A 20,411-nucleotide genomic window follows, 5' to 3' on the forward strand; every position below is an offset into this window, starting at 1 on the left:
AGGGGAATCCTGAGGTGACACAGTCGAGCAGGCGAGTGTAAACAGGGTCTGTTCTTGCTGCATCTCGTAGATCCTGAAGGGTCCTGTCGGCATCTTGAGCTGGAGACTCTCCTGAAGAGGTGACAGTGTACACAGCCGTGACTGTTCGGAGATGGGTGGCAGAAGGGGCACCTGCAATTTCGTCCTCTGGTGTGGGGTGGCTGACTGGGGCTCGAGACAAAGCATCAGGAATGTTCAGAGACTTGCCAGCACGCCACACAGCTGTGAATAAGTAGGGCGAAATTTTCTCCTTCAGACGCTGGAGGCGAGGATTCTCGATGGCGTCCAGCGGTAATGATTCAGGATAGGTATGAGGGGACGGTGATCCGTAATCAGAGTAAAGTTCTGTAGGCCTGCGAGATACAGCCTACATTTTGACATCGACCAGACCACGGCCAGCATCTCAAGCTCAATAGTGGCATAGCGTGTCTCGGCGTCGGTAAGGAATCGAGAGCCACACTGAACTAGACGTAAGTGTCCACTACCATGGTCCTGCAGAAGGGCATATCCAATACCATTAAGGCGTGAGGCATCTGTCTGGAGGATGACAGGCAGGTCTGGGTCGAAAGCAGCAAGAACGGGTGGATGGAGGAGTGCTGACTTGATGCGTCGAAAGGCCTCATCATGATCAGGGGTCCACACAAATGTTCTCTTGGGGCTCATCAGAGGCGTAAAGGCTGGGCTGTAGCGGCAATGTCAGGGGTGAACTCTGCCAACTGGTTGACCAGGCCCATGAATGATCTGAGGTCGGTCAGGTTAGCTGGAGTAGGGAAATCCCTGATGGCACTGACTTTTTCTTGGTCAGCCGAGATGCCCTCTCCTGAGAGCGTGTATCCGCAGAAGTTGACGGTAGGTGCAGCAACCACAAACTTGTCCTTGTTGAGGGTAATCCCAAACTTGCGGCACCTGGTGAGCATCTCGTGGATATGGTAAAGGTGTGACTGGTAATCCTCATCGTGGAGAAGGATGTCATTGACAACCTTCACACAGTTCTTGACTCCCTGAAGGGCCATATCACCTCGCAGATAGAATGCATCTCCAGTAGCTGCGAAACCCAGTGTTTGAACCGACCATATGGCGTAATAAAGGTAGTCAAATGTTGATCCTCTTCGGCCAGTTCCATTTGCCAGTACCCACAGAGGGCATCAGCTGTCGTGAAGAACCTAGCCTTCGGGTCCACACTACGAATGGCGGTGAAGGGTGTGGGCGAAGGGTGGGCTGGGCGGGAAACTTGGCTGTTCAGCTTGGAGAGGTCGACAGTGATGCGTACTCCTGTGACATTCTTGGCAACGACGACAAGGGGGTGACACCATTCTGAAGGGTCATCACCAGTCGGCTTGATTATTCCCTGGGTTACCATGGAGTCAAGCTCTTCCTTGACCTGGTCCCTGAAGGCAAGGGGAATCTGTCTTAGGGCGTGGATGGCGAAGGGCACAGCACCATCCTTGAGATGAATCCTCATGGGAGGACCGACCATGGGCTTGAGGGGAGCTGACTTCAAGTCTTCTTTGGAAATCAACACATCTGCGAACTCTCGGAGGAAATATTCCTTGGCAGCTGAAGGCGATGTGGTGGCTGAGATAGGTAGCTCCTTGCATCTATTGACATGCTTGACTTCTGCAATGGGATTAGGGAAATCTGGAGATATTATGGCCAACTCTTGACAGTGTGCATAAGACAGAAGTGGTGTCTGGACATTCTCGTGGACATGAATCCTAGCAGAACAAGACTGCTTACCTAAGGTGAGAGTAGCCGGAACATGCCCAGGGCAGGCGCCATTTGGACCCATCCGCAGTAATCATTGTAGTTGGCGGAAGAGGTTGCAGGCTGCTCCTGGGGATTCCTAAACTTTCTAGGTGTCGCTGGCCAATAACGGTGACATCAGCACCTGTGTCCGGTAACATCTGTAAACGGGAATTAATATCACCACATGACAGGAGAACACAGATGGGTTGGGGTGTCTTGGGGGCTGTGGAAGAAGGGTATCCCAAACGACGACAGCTGTTCTGCCGCGCATCTTGGGTCTTGCCGGAGTTGGAGCGGGCAGCACTGTTGCTTGGAGATCCATCCTGGTGATTCTTCTTCTCTCTGCAACACTTATCAAAATGTCCTATGCGGTGGCAAAGGCGGCACTGGGCTTTGCTGACACGACATTTAATTGTCCTGGACCAGTGACCAAGGCAGGCACAGCTTTTGCAAGTACTGTTGGCAGCAGGGCAATCACTGGGGCCATGCTGTCGAGCACAGGACTGGCATAAAGTAGCTGGTGTTAAAATCGGTTTTGAAGGTAAGGTTGCTTCACTTGCCCTTTTCTTCTTACACTTTTTGTAGGCAGAAACGGCGCGCAACTGGTTAGGTGGGGCACGTATGGCAGAAGTTGCATTTTTGGCTGCTTCATATGACCGACAGGTCATGACAACATCTTGTAATGAGGAGGCGGTGTCCAAGGAGATTATTTTCTGAACAAGCTCTGCATCTTGAATGCCCATCAGAATTACCATTTTCAACTGGGTCTCCTCGCATGCAGCTGCATTCCCCGGGCACAAGTCGACTTCCTCTGTGATGCGTCGAAGCCTTACATAGAAATCTGAAAAAGATTCTCCTTCCATCTGTTTGCAACTAAGCAATTCCCTACGACGAAGAACCTCATTACGTAAACCCTTTATGTGAGACTGCAGGGCATCCAACACTTCATCTACAGATTTATCTGTGGAGGGTGAGATCTGTAAGGTGTGCTCCAACACGCGCTGAGTTTCAAGGGCCAAGCACATCCGCAACTGGATCATCTGTTTCTCCCTAGGAAGCTTGAAAAGATCGACCATAATGGCATAATCATCCCACTTGCGTCTCCATTCCCTGAACATTTGGAATGTTGCATCAGCCTTGAGTGGGGGCGGCGTTTGTGTCGTTGCTTTTTGAGGTGGGGGAAGAGAAGATTGACTGGAGGAAGAAGCGCCCATCTCTGTACCTGGTATGGGGTTTTCTGCATGGAAGGGTTGGACAGACGAGAGCGCCTGGATAAGGGCTGTAAATCTTGCATTTTCCTCATCTCTGCGCATGTTTTCCTCTCTTCTGTGTAATTCCTCTTGTGCTCTTCTATCCTCTTCTTCACGTCTTCTTTGTTCTCTTCTTTCTTCATCTTCACGTCGTCTTCTTTCTTCTTCATACCGGCGAGATTCCTCTAAAAACTTAATGAGTTGAAGGAAATCTGTTCCAGTCGGTTGGGTGGAGGGGAGGGGCTGTTAGTGAGGGCGAAGGAGTGGTGGATAGGGGGAGGAGGGCGGTGACGCCCTGGCGAACTCCTCTCCCACGGTGTTCCCACTGCGGGCATAAGCTCCCACACTACTGGCTTCTAACATCCCCTGGTCTGCTGTCTCTTCTGGCTGACCTAAAAATTCTTCTAGCCCATCCATTACGTGTAATATATGCAGCGAATAACACGTATTTAAAATAATAAAAGATTCTATTGTTTAAAACTAAGGTTTAAATAATAAGAGTTACTGGATCAGCGAGTGTGTGCATTATGGATGTGCGCGTCTGCGCCTCTGCCCGGTCTGCCAAGACCAGGGCTCCCACTTTTAGGGAATTTTCCCTAGATTTGGGACTTTTGAGGAGCTTCGGGAATAATTTGGGGATTTTTGAAAATCTAGAGAATTTTCGAAGCAAATTTTTTTCATTTATAAACTTTTATTATAAAACTCAATTACTTATGATTATTATAAACTTTTAAATTCCAAATAAAACTCATGATTATTTATTTATTTATTTATTATTATTATTATTATTATTATTATTATTATTATTATTATTATTATTATTATTATTATTATTATTATTATTATTATTATTATTATTATTATTATTATTATCTGTCAGTGATATCCGACTTGAATTTTTATGAATGGTACCAAAGGAACAACCAAGGTGAATTAAAGTACCCCAACCTTCGTAAAGTGATTGGTTGTTTAATGTCTCTGCCATTTGCCAATGCCCCAGTGGAAAGACTATTCAGTGCTGTAAGTCGTATAAAAAATGAGTACAGAAACAGTCTCAAACGAGAAAGCCTTGTAGCTCCACTTCATGCAAAGGAAGTACTAGCTATCACTGGAAAAAATGCCCACCAACTGAACTTGAGTGACTTTCCCGAATTATTGAAATTAGTTCGAAATGTAAAGAGCAACGCCACTGATACTGAAGCTCATGAAATCATAAAAAAAGACATATGGATAATTAAGACAGAGATTAGTTTAATTCATACCGAAGTGGTTATTTTTTTTTATTTTGTAAAAAGTCCAACTTTAAGTTGTTTAAACCGGAGTGGTTATTATGTATATGTTTTTTTTTTTTTTTACAAGAAGTTCAACTTTAAGTTATTCATTCAGAAGTGGTTACTTTGTGTGTGTGTGTGTTTTTTTTTTATGTTCAAGCAGCATAACTTTTCACTTGGCAACTGTCAAGATACCAGACTCATTTCGTTTTCTTCAAGTATGCAATTGCTCCAACACGGTGTAAGTATATTAAAAATCAAATCTACTTTTGCTTATTTGAGTCCTTTTTTTATAGAACTGCATTTTACTGTTAAAATTTAAGAGTAAACATATTTGTGGATTAGAATTTAGTATATTTGTTGATTTTTATTAATGTTATTCAATGGATATTAACATAGAAAATTATTTCGGGAATTTTGAACTTTTTTAGGGAATTTTGAACAGCTGCCTAGGGAAATACTGTTGAAGCGTAGTGGGAGCCCTGGCCAAGACTCATCAGTTAGTAACCCGGAAACAATTGAGGGGAACTGGATGTATGGCTAATCGCTCTCACTTGGGGCAGCAGCAAGGGTTTTGCATGTCACAGTCTTATATGAATGCAAAAAAGGACACTAGCACGACACGACACTTTGCACAACACTTCACTCATGAACCACTGATCACTGTACACTTAAAGCACTATAAATCCACAATGAAAAGCTGGGTGGAGGCGCGAAACATCATAAACAACAACGTTGACGATTAATGGCGCCGGAAGCCATGCACTTGCAGAAAATCCTCCTGAATAAAAAATGACACTTCAGTTCACTGCGCCATGTGTGTTCGATGCATTATCTTATCACTAAAGGTTGGGATGAAATATAAAAAGTAGGTTTAATGTCTAGTGAATTGACAAATTCACAGAGGTACAAATTATGTGTCTGTTCGAAACAGAGCGGTTACTCGAAACATTACTGCCAGACGGACAAGGTTCAGTCATTACATAAGGAAATAAATACATTGGAATGATATAAAACATTAGCAGGTATATACTGTAAACGGACATGAAACATAAAGAACGTAATGCATATATATATATAAAGGTTCATACATCATACTGAACATGTACAAATTCTTCACAGTCTAGACACGCTGGATAATAACCCCCCCCTAATCTCTTCCTCTACTAACTTTTTATTTATTTTCTTCCTAATGGTGTTTTTGACGGATCAATTTGAAATTATCTAGCTTTCTGCTGATGGGTGCAATAGAGTTGTCGTCCGGGACTGTAATTATTTTCTTCCCTACCAAATGTTTCCTTTTCTTTCCTTTTTCCCAAAATAGGTTTTCCTTGCTTTGATGTGTGCCTACTCCCATCAATACTTAGGGGTCACACAGGAGGAGCAACGATTATAGGATTAAAAGTACCAGCACAAGATATAAATGCAGCTGACTATGCGTCTGCTCATTGTACGGATACTTGATAGGACTGTTTGTCCATCAAAGCTTGTAACTTTTTCTAAATAAATCATTATACCATCCAGTTTGAATGAGGTCCTTTTAGTAAGTTGTCGTCCGGGACTGTAATTATTTTAATCCCACTAATAGGTTTTCTTTCTTTGATGTGTGCCCACCATCAATACTTAGGGTATACAGGAGGAGCAAGGCTCTCATTATGTACCCGCAAATAAAGAATATATATATATATATATATATATGGATATATTTGTATATATATATATATATATATAGATAAGCATATATATATATATATATATATATATATATATATATATATATATATATATATATATATATATATATATATATATATATATATATATATATATATATATATATATATATATATATATATATATATATATATATATATATATATATATATATATATATATATATATATATATATATATATATATATATATATATACACATATATATATATATATATATATATATATATATATATATATATATATATATATATATATATATATATATATATATATCAGAAAATATGGCTGCTACAATTTTAAAGCACACATATATGCATTTCATAGCTTCAATGCTTTAAGATGTGATGAAAGAATTTTTGGAGCGAGATGGTACTGACAGAGCCGTCAGTTGTAAAATCTTTGTATTCAGCAAATAGTTTGATTCCTCAGCTATCTGCGTGAGAACCTCAGCAATATTGCCGGTCAGGTGATCTCCGAAGTGTTATGTATATTCGTGAGTACGTGCGTTAATTTGATCTAGATTATGCCAAAATCTGCCCTAAAAGTGAGTTTGATCGTTCATTAACGTGATAGAACTGCAGTTGTCTAGACGTAGCTTTGGAGAGGATTTTTGAAACCAGATAAGGTAGAGTTTGAAATCTCTGTTTTATGGGAAGAAATTGAACTTGTGATTTTTACCATGATTTTCTAATCATTATGAACTTTTGAACTGGTGTGGGAGATTTAATATGAATATTCATACCTCTTTTATATTATTATTTTGTTATGTTACGTTTGCCATATCTTGGCTATGCATTTTACACTTTCCATTATTGTGTTTTGCATTTCATATATTTTTGGGAGTTTTCTGTCATGTTTAATTCTTCCAACAGATGTCTGTGGACAGTGTGGACTGGTTCGAATAACATGTGGTAGACTGTTTTTTTTGACATGACTTTAGTTATTGATTTGGGGAGTATGTGTGAGTTTGGATATTTTCAGGCTATTAGCCATAGTGAGACTTCTTTTAATCAGAAGTGTTTTGCAGTTTAGAGTTTAGTTATCTGACTCGATAATTCATTTATTATGCATTTTAATCTTTGCTTTGTTTTATTCATTTCTTGTTGGGTTATTTGAATAATAAACCTATTTTTGTAGAAACTATTGCGTTTCTTTAAATAGTCCATTTAATTGCTTTGGTGAGAATGAGTGAGATTCGGGTGGGTGAACTTCGGAAAACGATGAGAGAGAGAGAGAGAGGCGATACATGGAGAGAGAGAGAGAGAGAGAGACACGGTGAGAGAGAGAGAGAGAGAGAGAGGGAGAAAAATGGATGTAAGTGTTATCGTGAGTTTAACCTTCATACGCCTTTTCCTGAAGAAAGATTGTTGGAGCACGTTACGTACACTTTCAAAAAAGTGTTAATTCTGTTCTTGTTACAGAGTTAAATGGTGGCAGCGGTGTCTCATGATTTTAAATGGTAACTCATGTTTTAATGTCTTTAATGATGGCGAAAGAGGAGATTACTAATAGACTAATTGATAACGTTGATGCCCAAGGCACGAGGCCGACTTCACGTCATGAGTGGTTACGGGTCAGTCTTAAGATGAGTTTCTAGGGGTCGTGATTACGTGTGAAATGCGGGGAATCTTTTTTTCCGTTTCTATTCGAGTACTGGGAGTGGGGAGTTGTGAAATAGATCTGGATGATCTCTAGAGCAATTTTGGGGTTAACAAAATACCCAAATAAGTGTGAATAGTAGCGATTGTGAGTTAATTACGCAAAGTGATTATTCAACAAGAAATCACGGGCGTTTTTTTTTGTCTTCGAGTGGGTGACGTCACAGCTCTTTTGCAAGTAGAGTGATAGGTGCTCCGTTTTCTGTTTCAAATTGGTAAGTACCCCATTCTCGTAAGTTGCGCAGAACGCCGTTTTCTGTTCTTCTTTTAGAGGGGGTAACTTGTGCCTTTCTCTAGTGTTCTTTTTGGTTTCTTTTTTATGTTGTTACGCTCAGGGCGTGTGATTACTCACAAAATGCCGGACGATGCAGCAAGCACATCCCAATCAATTGTGGTGCATAAAGTGACGAACATTAGTGCGGGAATTACAGTAATTTTAAAGGGTTAGTTGATGGGAAGCCAACCCAAAATATAGAAACTTTCATTGAGTCAGTGAACAATTATCTGAATTCCAAGAAAATTATGAATGGCGCTGAAGCTTTAACAGAGGCTAAATCATTTCTGGATTTAGATAAAGGAGATATTGGGAAACGAGCACGCAGTTTCGGGTTCAGAAGGTGTAAAACTTGGAATGAACTGCAGAAATTTCTACGAGCTACTTATGGCGGAGTTCAACGTGAATGCGCAGTTCGGAATTTGCGAGAGTTTCTCAAAATAAAGAAAGGCAATGATTCACTAGTCACATACAGTGCGAATTTATTTGATGCAGTAGTTGAGTTAAAGAAATCTATAATAGGCTCTCCATGGGTAACTGGAAATAATATCTCCTTAGATAATTTTGAAAGATTGTTACACTTTGCTTGCCTTTTAACGTCGGTCCCAGATGTAATTGTAGATAGTTTTGATAAGAGAATTGATCAGGATACAGACGAATCCTTTTTGTTTGCACAGATTAACAAAATCTAGCAAAATGCCCGACACTGGACAGTAGTTTTGTACAGGGAGGTGCAAAGATGTCAGCTGCGGTTTCCAAACCACAGAATAATGATAGTCGCTCGCATTCGGGAAATGATGCAACAGCGAAGACATGTGCACGAGTAGAATCGAAGAAAATTCCAGAGAGATTAGTCACAACGATACGTTGTTTTAATTGTGATAAAATAGGCCATAGTAAATCAAATTGCAGAGTGAGATATTGTTCAGTTTGCAAATCTTCAGATCATGGATGGAGATTTTGCCCAGCCACAAAGAGTAGAGATTATTCAGGAAGTCACGGGGAGGTTTTTCTAGATATGACAGGAGAATTCCACATGATGCAAGTTCTAGATACACAAAGGAACAGCAGAATTTTCACAAGATAAGTTCGAAAACGGACACAGGATAATGACTAATCAGGTCTTAGAGTCACAGAACCTAGGCCGATTGTACGTGGATTCTCTAATGGCAATGAAATTTCTATTTTCATTGATTCTGGTAGCTCAGTTAACTTAGTAAATGCTGACCTTTTTCACTCGAGGTTTCCAGAGTGCAAATTAGTCCCTTCTAGTGAGACAGTGTGTGATGTACAAGCGAGGAAACTGAATATTTTAGGTTCGTCATTTCTTACGCTTTGTATCGGTGGAAAGACAATAGTAGAATCATTTTTGGTCATAGAAGGATTAGCCTTAGGTGAAATGGTTTTGCTGGGACACCCTTCTTGTATGCGACATAACATCAACATTCTTACGGGAGTTCAGGGATTACAATAGGTGAGTCAGGTTGTTTTGTTCCATATATACACAGGAAAAAAACTTGTGAGAAACTTAAGACACAGTCTGAGACATGTGTAACACAGTCATTAGAGAGTGAAGATATTCCGCAAAGATCTTTCAAAGGATTTTTGTTGGAAGATATTGAATTGCAACCGCGAGTTCCTACATTAGTTAAAGTGTCGCTGAAAGAGAAAAAATTTTCCTTCTCAAGTGTGCGTTGTTGAGGGAACCGAGAAATTCAAAGACGTTGTGAGTACGGTGTCAGTGAATGAAATTTCAGTCGCAGGCGTGACTTCAGTAGAATTAGTTAGCTATCAAGACTCAGTGAAAAAATATCACAAGGGAACTTATGTAATTGATTTTGAAGAGTTTAATGAAGAGCATAAACTAGTGAGTTTTTGTGGAGACGGGAATATGTTTCCTAACGAGGAGCAACAGTTCCGAAGTCAGGTTCTACATGAACATTTGGTTGATTAAATTGATTATCCTCTAGATATCATTGATAAAGGAGATAAATTAAGTTACAGATGTTTTAGAACATTCAATCCGCCTAGAAAAAGAATATCATAGATATCGAATTCCTTTAAGAAGGGAGATAAAGAAGTTCAGAAGTGGGAGTCGGAAGAGCATTACAGACCGTCCAATTCTCCGTTTAACGTTTTAAGAACATTTGTGTAGATTTTCGTAAATTGAATGAAAAAATCCAGATAGATATCCCTAGAAAAGCTGTAAATATACAGCATTTTCGGTACCAAAGGGACAAATGCCCAATAACATTTATATTCCAGTACTTCATATAGGAAATTGTTTTTTAAGATCATAGCACAGAAGAAGAACATCTAAAGGTGAAAAAGAAGTTCAGAAGTTAAAGGTCAAATTGGAGAAGAGAGAAAAATTGTCTATTTGGTGTTAATGTCTCTGATATTAGTTATTTTCTGAGAGATTTTTCTACAATAGCGTCTCCATTAGAAGGTTAAGTTTGTTTGGGGTGATAGTCAACAATTAGTTTTGAGAGCATTAAGAACTACAGTGAACCCACCAATTTTGGAGATTTTAGTCAACCGTTCACCTTAGTGAGTCAGGAAGGCAGTCTCAGGAGAGATTGCTTTTTATAGCAGAAAGTTCGTAGTAGTAACGAAATGATGTCAGTTGTGGACAAGGAGGCTTTCGCAGTCGTCTCTAGCCTTGTTCATTTTAAGATGTTGTTGTTGTGTTATAGATCATCAACCGTTGTTAGAGCTTTTAATAAGCCAAATTTGTCGCCCAAAAACGTTGTTCCTAACAGATTTTGGGACATTGAAGGCATAATGTAGTTGCAGATGCATTGAGCAGATACGAGGATGAGGAAATACACACCGAATCCTGTGTGGGAGAAGAGAGTAAAATTTGGTGTCAAGATGAAGATACTTGGGAGAAAATTGAAAGGGAGAGATTGTTATTCGTGATAGTAAGGCATTTGTGTTATTTGGGACATAGGCTTGCTGGAACAAAAAGCAAGATGAAGATAAATTGTTGTCAGATGCTAAGGCATTTCTTAAGGGAGTTTCACCGAAGAAAGGGTATAAGTTGCCTTTTTCTGGTCTAGAGTTGGAGAATAATTTATTGGTGAGAAAAGTTAAGTATAACTTGCGAAGTACTCGAAGAATGGGTGAGATTACACAAATCATCGTGCCAGAGAGTCTAGTACCACAAGTTCTAGACATTGTACATTGTAAATTTGGTTCTCCTCATTTGGGTGTAGACAAGACGTATGAAAACGTCAGGTCAAAGTTCTTTTGGAAAAATATGTTTTCCGCAGTAGAAGACTTTGTGAAGAAGTGCGCTATTTGCAATGCGAATAAGCCAGCGACGACAGTGTCGTGTCGTTTGGGTTCATAGGCCGTTTCAGAGAGTGCATATGGATATTCTGGGTAACTTCTCAGAGTCCGCTTATGGTTATAGACATTTATTAGTAGTTGTTGATGAGTTGACTCGCTTTGTCGAGATTTTCCCACTGAAATACAAATCAGCTGAGGAAGTTGCTATAGCGTTTTTTAAGGGGATAATTTGTCGATATGGTGTTCCTGAGTGTCTGATCACAGACAATGGTAGGGAGTTTATTAATAAGACTTTAGACGGTCTTGCTAATTTGTTGGGAATAAAGAAAGTATCTATAATCCCGTATAGACCTGAAGCAAATGGGTTATGTGAGAGGGCGAATCGGAAAGTAATCGAAGCTTTGCGCATGACGGTGGGAGGTTCCGATACACATTGGGACAGATCTTTGGATGAAGTGCGATATAGTATCAATACTATGATGAATGACACAATTAAGATATCTCCAGCAGAATCTTTGTATGGATACAAGTTGAAAGGACCTTTTGATTTGTTACCAGAGCAAGTTCAGGGTGATGTTACGGTCACTTCGTTGATAAACACAGCGAGAGAGAAAGATTTGCACGTATCAGTAAAGAACTTGAACTTAGTTCGCGTGCAATGGTAGAGAAAAGTAACGCGAAATCGAGGGGAGTAGCTTTTTTTCGATGGGTGATAGAGTGTTTGTTAAAGTGAATGTTCGGAATGATCTGAATTATAAATTAAGTCCGAAGTTCCACGGACCTTTTGAGATTGTAGAGATCAAAAGAGGGAATAGATTTGTAGTTAAAGATGTAAACACTGGAGTGACGAAATTGACCCATATTTCGAAGTTGAAGAAAGTTGGGATGTAATGGAACATTTGTATATAGTCATGTAATGGAACGTTTGTATATAGTTAGAGGGATAAATGGGTTGATGTTTGTATATATATGATATTTTTTTTTTTTTGTCTCTTGTTCATTTTAGATGTTGAAGTTCTTAACCCTTTGATTTCGGTTGTAACGTATACGACGCATTTAATAAACTGGCCCGGAACACTGTTGTGTCGTATACGAGCACCGGTAATTTCCTTTTATGTGAAGGACTGATGAATAGTGAGTTGACTGATTATTCTGAGAGAAATACTGGCCTCTTTTTTCTTGATATGGTAACAGTCTGTCAGAAGTTGCCATACAGTGAATTCATATAAATTCACGTGTTTCCTAAAATTCATTAGTCTTCATCAAGATGTCACAGGAGGACGGGTCAAGGGTACGACATCCTCGAGTTGACCGCCGGCAGATCGAGAGAAGAGCTCTCGACGAGGATAACTATTTTATAGACCTTCTCGACTCATTTTCTGGATATGAAAATGAATCGGATTTAGAAGGAAATGAAATGGATAATTATGGTCCTGGTACAAGAGACAGTGATGAAATATCAACCGACAGTGAAAATGACGAAAATCTGCCACCTACAAATGAAAGCCAAGGTGTCAAAAGAAGGCGGAGACAGCGAAGTGACCCAGGTGATGAGTGGGAGTGGGCTGCCAGCAATTTCCAGCCCAGAGATTTCATATTTGACAGCAGTGGCAGTGGCATTACGTCGAAATGTAATGTGAATGAAAATTCAAAGGAAGTAGACTATTTTTTTGAATTTTTCGACAACGAATTTATGGGGCTGATTGCTGAAGAGACAAACCGTTATCAGAGATTCCTTGTTGATACGCTAGGAGATGCAGTGCCAAAGTATTTGCGAAAATTTGCTCAGGTTACTGTGGAGGAAATGATACGGTTCCTTTGTGTGATTATGATCATGTCGCATATAAGTAAACATCGCATCGTAGATTACTGGACTACGCTTGAGACATTCGAGACAAAAGGAGTGAGAAGGCTGATGGCAAGGGACAGATTTCTTCAAATTCTACGGGTTCTACATTTCGTTGATAATTCACATTTGAAACAAGCCCAGATAATTAACTAAAAAAATTAAACCATGTGCTCGACAGTGTGCGTAGAAAATTCCAGGAAAAATTTCAACCTTTCCAGGATTTATGCATAGATGAAAGTTTAATGTTATGGAAGGGAAGGCTAAGTTTCAAGCAGTACATTCCAGATAAAAGAAGTCGATTTGGAGTGAAAATATTTGAACTTTGTGATGCCAAAACGGATTATATTGTCGATTTTATAATCTATACTGGAAAAGATACAGAGATATTGGTAGATGAGGATCTAGGGGTATCTGGTTCTGTGGTAAAAACATTTATGGCCTCGCATCTCGGAAAACATCACATCCTGTATTTCGATAATTGGTATTGCAGCCCAAAACTGCTCAAGTATTTGGGCGACAACGAAACAGGAGCATGTGGAACAGTCCGGAAAAATAGGAAATTTATGCCTAAATTTCCTGATGTGAACAAATCTGAGATTTCGTCTCAAAACTGCAATGGAATATTAGGTTTAAAATGGCAGGATAACAGGACAGTGTATATGTTATCTTCAGTACATGAAAATATAATGGTAGACTGTGAAAAAAGGTGTCGACCAGGGGAATTTGTGCAAAAACCTGCATGCGTTGTTGACTATAATAAGAAAATGCGGATTGTGGACAAGAACGACATGCTTATTAGTTCTGTGAAGTGTGTCCGTAAAACCACGAGATGGTACATAAAACTATTTTTCCGTCTGCTTGATATGATACTAGTAAACTGTCATCACTTGCATGGATTTGTTACTGGCAAGAAAGGGTCATATTTACAGTTTTCTAAGTCAGTCGTTCTGCAGTTGATTGAAAGGTACCCTCCAGCACCTAACAAGATAATTACCCGCACCGTAATAACGCAGCCAAGGCGGCTAACAGAAAGACACTTTCTGATCCAGTTCCCTCAACAGAAAAACAACTGCGACCTAGACTAAGATGTCGTGTGTGCTCGCATACATCCCGTAGGCCCAAGAAAGGCCAGCAGACATATTTCATGTGTAAAGACTGCAATGTAGGACTATGTGTCGCTCCTTGTTTCAGAGAATACCACACACTTCTGAATTACTAGAATTCTGTCGTAAAAGTTTTGTCAAGATTATTATGTTCAGCTTATTAAATATTCAGATTCATAACCATTTGTTATTCACATTGTTTGATTTCATTCAACTTATGTCATAAAAGCTTCTTCCAATCATATTGAGTCTTATGTGTTTATACATTTTCTGATTTTGTTTTTATCTACAGCAAAAAGATTTTTGTAAAATAAATGTTGAAATTCATCCGTATTATAATTTTCTTCATCAAATTATGGCTTTAGTCTTTAGTGAGAGAGAGAGAGAGAGAGAGAGAGAGAGAGAGAGAGAGAGAGAGAGAGAGAGAGAGAGTAAATTACTATTTTGCGTTTAATGTTCCTTTTCTGTCCTTTGAAGACTGGATATCATAAAATATAAAATGAGTCGGATGTAATGTAAATCTGATAATCATGGTATTGATGATTTATGATATATGAGAATAATAATAACAATATAATAACCGTTACCATGAGATTAATGAATATAGACAATGTTGTTGTTATTATTATTATTATTATTATTATTATTTATTATTATTATTATTATTATTATTATTATTATTATTATTATTCAGAAGATGAACCCTATCCATATGAAACAAGCATTCACAGGGTAACTAACTTGAAATTCAAGCATCCTAAGAAAATGGTGTTCATTCGAGTGAAATAACAGAAGGTAGTAGGAAATACAGAAAGAGGAGATCAGTTATTAGAAAACAGATGTACTAACAATAAATAAATAAAAATGTAAACAAAGTATTAAATACAAGATGTATTGCATAAGGGTAGTAATGCATTACATTCACTTGAACTTTTGAAGTTCCGTTTGCAACACATCCTCAGTAAAGAGGCTGTTCCACAGTCGTAAGGCGTGAGGAATAAAGGTCCCCTGGAACTGAAAAGTTCGAAGGCGAGGTACATTTACTGCACATTGATGCTGCTGTTCAGCGAATCTGGTTGCTCTCTCTCAGCAGCAACAGGGGATCAGGGATCAACTGAGAATGTGAAAGATATGTCAAAATACAACTTATGAAAAAGTGACAAACAAGAGACCATCCGTCTATAGTCCAAGGCATAGCTGCCAAAGAAACCTTCCACCTCGAACCACTCTAAAAGATATAAATCTCTGGCAGAAGCAGACATCTCCCGGAGAACAGTATCCTAGTAAAGGAAGGACAAATTACCTAAAAAATTTTGCACTGATTTAATCACTCATATAAGTATATGAGGACTTAAGAACAATACCCAACTTTCATGCGGCATTTGCTGACATTTTCATTAGATGTTTCTCAAAAATAAGATGTAAGTAAACAGGTACCACTAGAATAATTGAAGGAAAAGAAAAATATCTGTAGAAAATTATAACAGAATAAAATGATCTACAAAACCCTACAACTTCCCCTGAATATTGGTTCAAAAACAATTGAACAAATTCCAAAATGTTAGTGATTAAATATATATATATATATATATATATATATATATATATATATATATATATATATATATATATATATATATATATATATATATATATATATATATATATATATATATATATATATATATATATATATATATATATATATATATATATATTATATATATATATATATATATATATATATATATATATATATATATATATATATATATATATATATATATATATATATATATATATATATATATATATATATATATATATATATATATATATATATATATATATATATATATATATATATATATATATATATATATATATATATATATATATATATATATATATATATATGTGTATATATTTCATATGTAGCTAATCATTTTTTGTAACAGGAATATATCCAATTTTTATTTTATAGATAGGTGTGAGTATGTGAACCATTTTACATACACACACACACAAACATATATACATATATATATATATACACTCATATATATATAATTTTATATTATATTACACACACATACATATATATTATTCATATATATATATATATATATATATATATATATATATATATATATATATATATATATATATATATATATATATATATATATATATATATATATATATATATATATATATATATATATATATATATATATATATATATATATATATATATATAACTGAATCACGCAAGAATATGGAACGTGATGAATATATAAATAAAAGACAATTCCACGAAGGAAAGAGAAGTTTCAACAGAGTATTGCAAGGCTTTTCGACGTATTGTCCTTTACTTAGCAGGTAGTATTCGTTTCTCTTTCCTTAAGAGGGCATTGCCTTATATATATATATATATATATATATATATATATATATATATATATATATATATATATATATATATATATATATATAATATACTATATGTATATATATCAATATATATATATATATATATATATATATATATATATATATATATATATATATATATATATATATATATACATACATACATACATATATATATATAGTATATATATACATACACATACACACACCACACAATTACACATTTTGATCAGCAATGTGATTTATAATATTGATCCCTAGTGATGAATGTGGCGAGGTGGCAATTGTGTTTACATGTCACATGCAAGTGTGACAGACGACGCGCGTAGGTGGCATTTCAGATGCACGTGTCCTGTTGACAGAAATGAACTGCTTTGTTTTCAGCCGCTGTACCCTCCACCTTTGTCGAATTTGGTGGGCGTGACCGTTGGAATATTAGCTTGAAAATGGGCCCCGGGATTATCCCAAGCCCTGGCAGTCTCCAATTCCTTGTTTCATTGACAAATGCGGTTTCTGGAACCTCCCTTTTTACTTGCGGCTAATACGATTTCCATTCAAGGAGGTTGTTTCCACTTTCCCCTGACTTTTGACCGCCATCGTCAATCAAACATTGAATTGAATCTGTCCGAAGGACAAGGGATAATCCCAGGCCCTATTCCCAAGGTAGTATTCCAGCGTTCAGGGCCACCAAACTCAACACAGGTGGAAGGTAGGTAAAGAGCTGAAAACAACGACCGGTCATTTCCATCAAAATTGATTCCGAAAAATAAATACCTGCATCTCACGTACCACCCACGTCTCAGCCATGGAAATACGATTGTCACCTTCCAAATGTCCATATTCGCTAGTGTCCAAAATGTATTGTTGTGTCGTGTAATCATTGTTGCCGTTGTCATGGATTATATATATGATATATAATATATATATATATATATATATATATATATATATATATATATATATATATATATATATATATATATATATATAGATGCAGTAATGTGTGTGTTTGTACATATACTGTATGTATGTATGTAGGTGATATTGAGATGCACGTGTGCTTTGACAGAAATGACCCGCTTTGTTTTCAGCTCGCTGTACCTTCCACTTTTGTCGAATTTGGTTGGCGTGACCGTTGGAATAATTGCCGATTTTGGAATATTCCTTTATTACTGGCAGCTTATTTATTTGTGTTGTTACATTAATTGCATAATATCTATATCACGGATCGCTACTATCACAATATTATCATATAAATAAAACAGGTTAATTTGCAGCAAAACAACAAATACAAACGCTATTACAATGATTGTTTACGATTTCGTGCGTCTGGTAGCATGCTACGGGTGACTACCGTCTGAAAACCCTCCGGATTGTGGTAAGTGTGAGGTCTCATCTCGGCCGTAATCAAAGGGCTAATGAAAATTAAAATAATTAATAATTTCCCATATTTTGGTAATCATAGAATCAACTAAAAACGATTATTAAATAAAATTATCTAAAAATGAAAAAATCCGTAGGGTGGGTCTGCCCAGACCCAACTTGCACCAGATAGGGTTAAGAGACTGGCCAGTCTTGGAGGCCTTTGGGCCTCATCCTTGAAGTTCTTGGGCCCTCTCCAGGCCTGCTTCCCCAGCCTGGCAGGATACCTGCCTTCCTCCGAGGAAGCAGCCTCTGGGTCGGACCCTTCCCTTCAAGGCTGCCCTCAAGAGACTGGCCAGCCTTGGAGGACTTTGGGTCTCATCCTTGAAGTTCTTGGGCCCTCTCCAGGCCTGCTTCCCCAGCCTGGCAGGATACCTGCCTTCCTCCGAGGAAGCAGCCTCTGGGTCAGACCCTTCCCTTCAAGGCTGCCCTTAAGAGACTGGCCATCCTTGGAGGACTTTGGGCCTCATCCTTGAAGTTCTTGGGCCCTCTCCAGGCCTGCTTCCCCAGCCTGGCAGGATACCTGCCTTCCTCCGAGGAAGCAGCCTCTGGGTCGGACCCATCCCTTCAAGGCTGCCCACCCATCCCTTCAAGGCTGCCCTCAAGAGACTGGCCAGCCTTGGAGGACTTTGGGTCTCATCCTTGAAGTTCTTGGTCCCTCTCCAGGCCCGCTTCCCCAGCCTGGCAGGATACCTGCCTTCCTCCGAGGAAGCAACCTCTGGGTCAGACCCTTCCCTTCAAGGCTATCCTCAAGAGACTGGCCAGCCTAGGAGGACTTTGGGCCTCATCCTTGAAGTTCTTGGACCCTCTCCAGGCCTGCTTCCCCAGCCTGGCAGGATACCTGCCTTCCTCCGAGGAAGCAGCCTCTGGGTCGGACCCTTCCTTCAAGGCTGCCCTCAAGAGACTGGCCATCCTTGGAGGACTTTGGGTCTCATCCTTGAAGTTCTTGGGCCCTCTCCAGGCCCGCTTCCCCAGCCTGGCAGGATACCTGCCTTCCTCCGAGGAAGCAGCCTCTGGGTCAGACCCTTCCCTTCAAGGCTGCCCAAGAGACTGGCCAGTCCTTGGAGGACTTTGGTCCTCATCCTTGAAGTTCTTGGGCCCTCTCCAGGCCTGCTTCCCCAGCCTGGCAGGATACCTGCCTTCCTCCGAGGAAGCAGCCTCTGGGTCGGACCCTTCCCTTCAAGGCTGCCCTCAAAAGACTGGCCATCCTTGGAGGACTTTGGGTCTCATCCTTGAAGTTCTTGGGCCCTCTCCAGGCCCGCTTCCCCAGCCTGGCAGGATACCTGCCTTCCTCCGAGGAAGCAGCCTCTGGGTCAGACCCTTCCCTTCAAGGCTGCCCTTAAGAGACTGGCCATCCTTGGAGGACTTTGGGCCTCATCCTTGAAGTTCTTGGGCCCTCTCCAGGCCTGCTTCCCCAGCCTGGCAGGATACCTGCCTTCTTCCGAGGAAGCAGCCTCTGGGTCGGACCCTTCCCTTCAAGGCTGCCCTCAAGAGACTGGCCATCCTTGGAGGACTTTGGGCCTCATCCTTGAAGTTCTTGGGCCCTCTCCAGGCCTGCTTCCCCAGCCTGGCAGGATACCTGCCTTCCTCCGAGGAAGCAGCCTCTGGGTCAGACCCTTCCTTCAAGGCTGCCCTCAAGAGACTGGCCAGCCTAGGAGGACTTTGGGCCTCATCCTTGAAGTTCTTGGGCCCTCTCCAGGCCTGCTTCCCCAGCCTGACAGGATACCTGCCTTCCTCCGAGGAAGCAGCCTCTGGGTCGGACCCTTCCCTTCAAGGCTGCCCTCAAAAGACTGGCAAGCCTTGTAGGCTTTGGGGCCAATCCTTAAAGGGCTTGGGCCCTTTCCATGGGAAGGGTCCCAGACCCATAGGCTGCTTCCTTGGAGGAAGGAAGCGGCCTCTGGGTCGGACCCTTCCCCTCACCAATACTCTTTGCTTTCTCTTACCCTACTTTTCAAAACTGACACTTTCTGTCTCCGAAGGCTTCCAGACGATTTGAAGCATCTCGGAGATTGTTCTTGGACACTTTGAAGCTCGGCGCATGCGCGAATGGCATTTCTCTCGTCCTTCCAGGAGCCGGAGGACTGAAGGATTCCAAAATGTCTTCAAGGAAAATCTCGAAGGTTTTAGATCATTTCAACATCGCGATAACCATTACTTGGAGTTCTTTTTCTGGCACATAAACAGCTTCTTTGCTTTAAGGAGTCGTCTTCTATAAACTTATGAGATTCCCTCTTACTGACGATATTGATCATCCCTTCGATTCTTCCTTGCTTCTCCGAAAAGTAATTCTGTGAATCCAAAATCTTTGAAGTAGTTTCTAACACCTCAGGTTATC

At 39.5% G+C, this 20,411-nt stretch overlaps 1 protein-coding gene across 1 annotated transcript; it reads right to left on the bottom strand.

The window, feature by feature from the left end:
• Window positions 1–701: 701 nt before the first annotated feature.
• Window positions 702–3,452, bottom strand: LOC136827114 (uncharacterized). The gene is made up of 4 exons (XM_067084873.1): window positions 3,362–3,452; window positions 1,777–3,247; window positions 1,177–1,637; window positions 702–1,084 (listed from the first exon to the last, which is right to left on the bottom strand). The coding sequence occupies exons 1-4, from the start codon at window positions 3,450–3,452 to the stop codon at window positions 702–704; spliced, it is 2,406 nt and encodes an 801-aa protein (XP_066940974.1).
• Between the last annotated feature and the right edge of the window lie 16,959 nt (window positions 3,453–20,411).

The sequence above is a fragment of the Macrobrachium rosenbergii genome, chromosome 41, assembly GCF_040412425.1.
Source record: "Macrobrachium rosenbergii isolate ZJJX-2024 chromosome 41, ASM4041242v1, whole genome shotgun sequence".
Taxonomy (NCBI): domain Eukaryota; kingdom Metazoa; phylum Arthropoda; class Malacostraca; order Decapoda; family Palaemonidae; genus Macrobrachium; species Macrobrachium rosenbergii.

Excerpts from the sequence above, each read along its gene's own strand:
- LOC136827114 (XM_067084873.1), bottom strand. The coding sequence starts at position 3,452 with ATGGATGGGCTAGAAGAATTTTTAGGTCAGCCAGAAGAGACAGCAGAC. Across the intron at positions 3,248-3,361 it reads TGTGGGAGCTTATGCCCGCA|ATTTCCTTCAACTCATTAAG; the intron begins GTGGGAACACCG and ends CGACTGGAACAG. Across the intron at positions 1,638-1,776 it reads TCCGGCTACTCTCACCTTAG|ATGCAAGGAGCTACCTATCT; the intron begins GTAAGCAGTCTT and ends GCATGTCAATAG.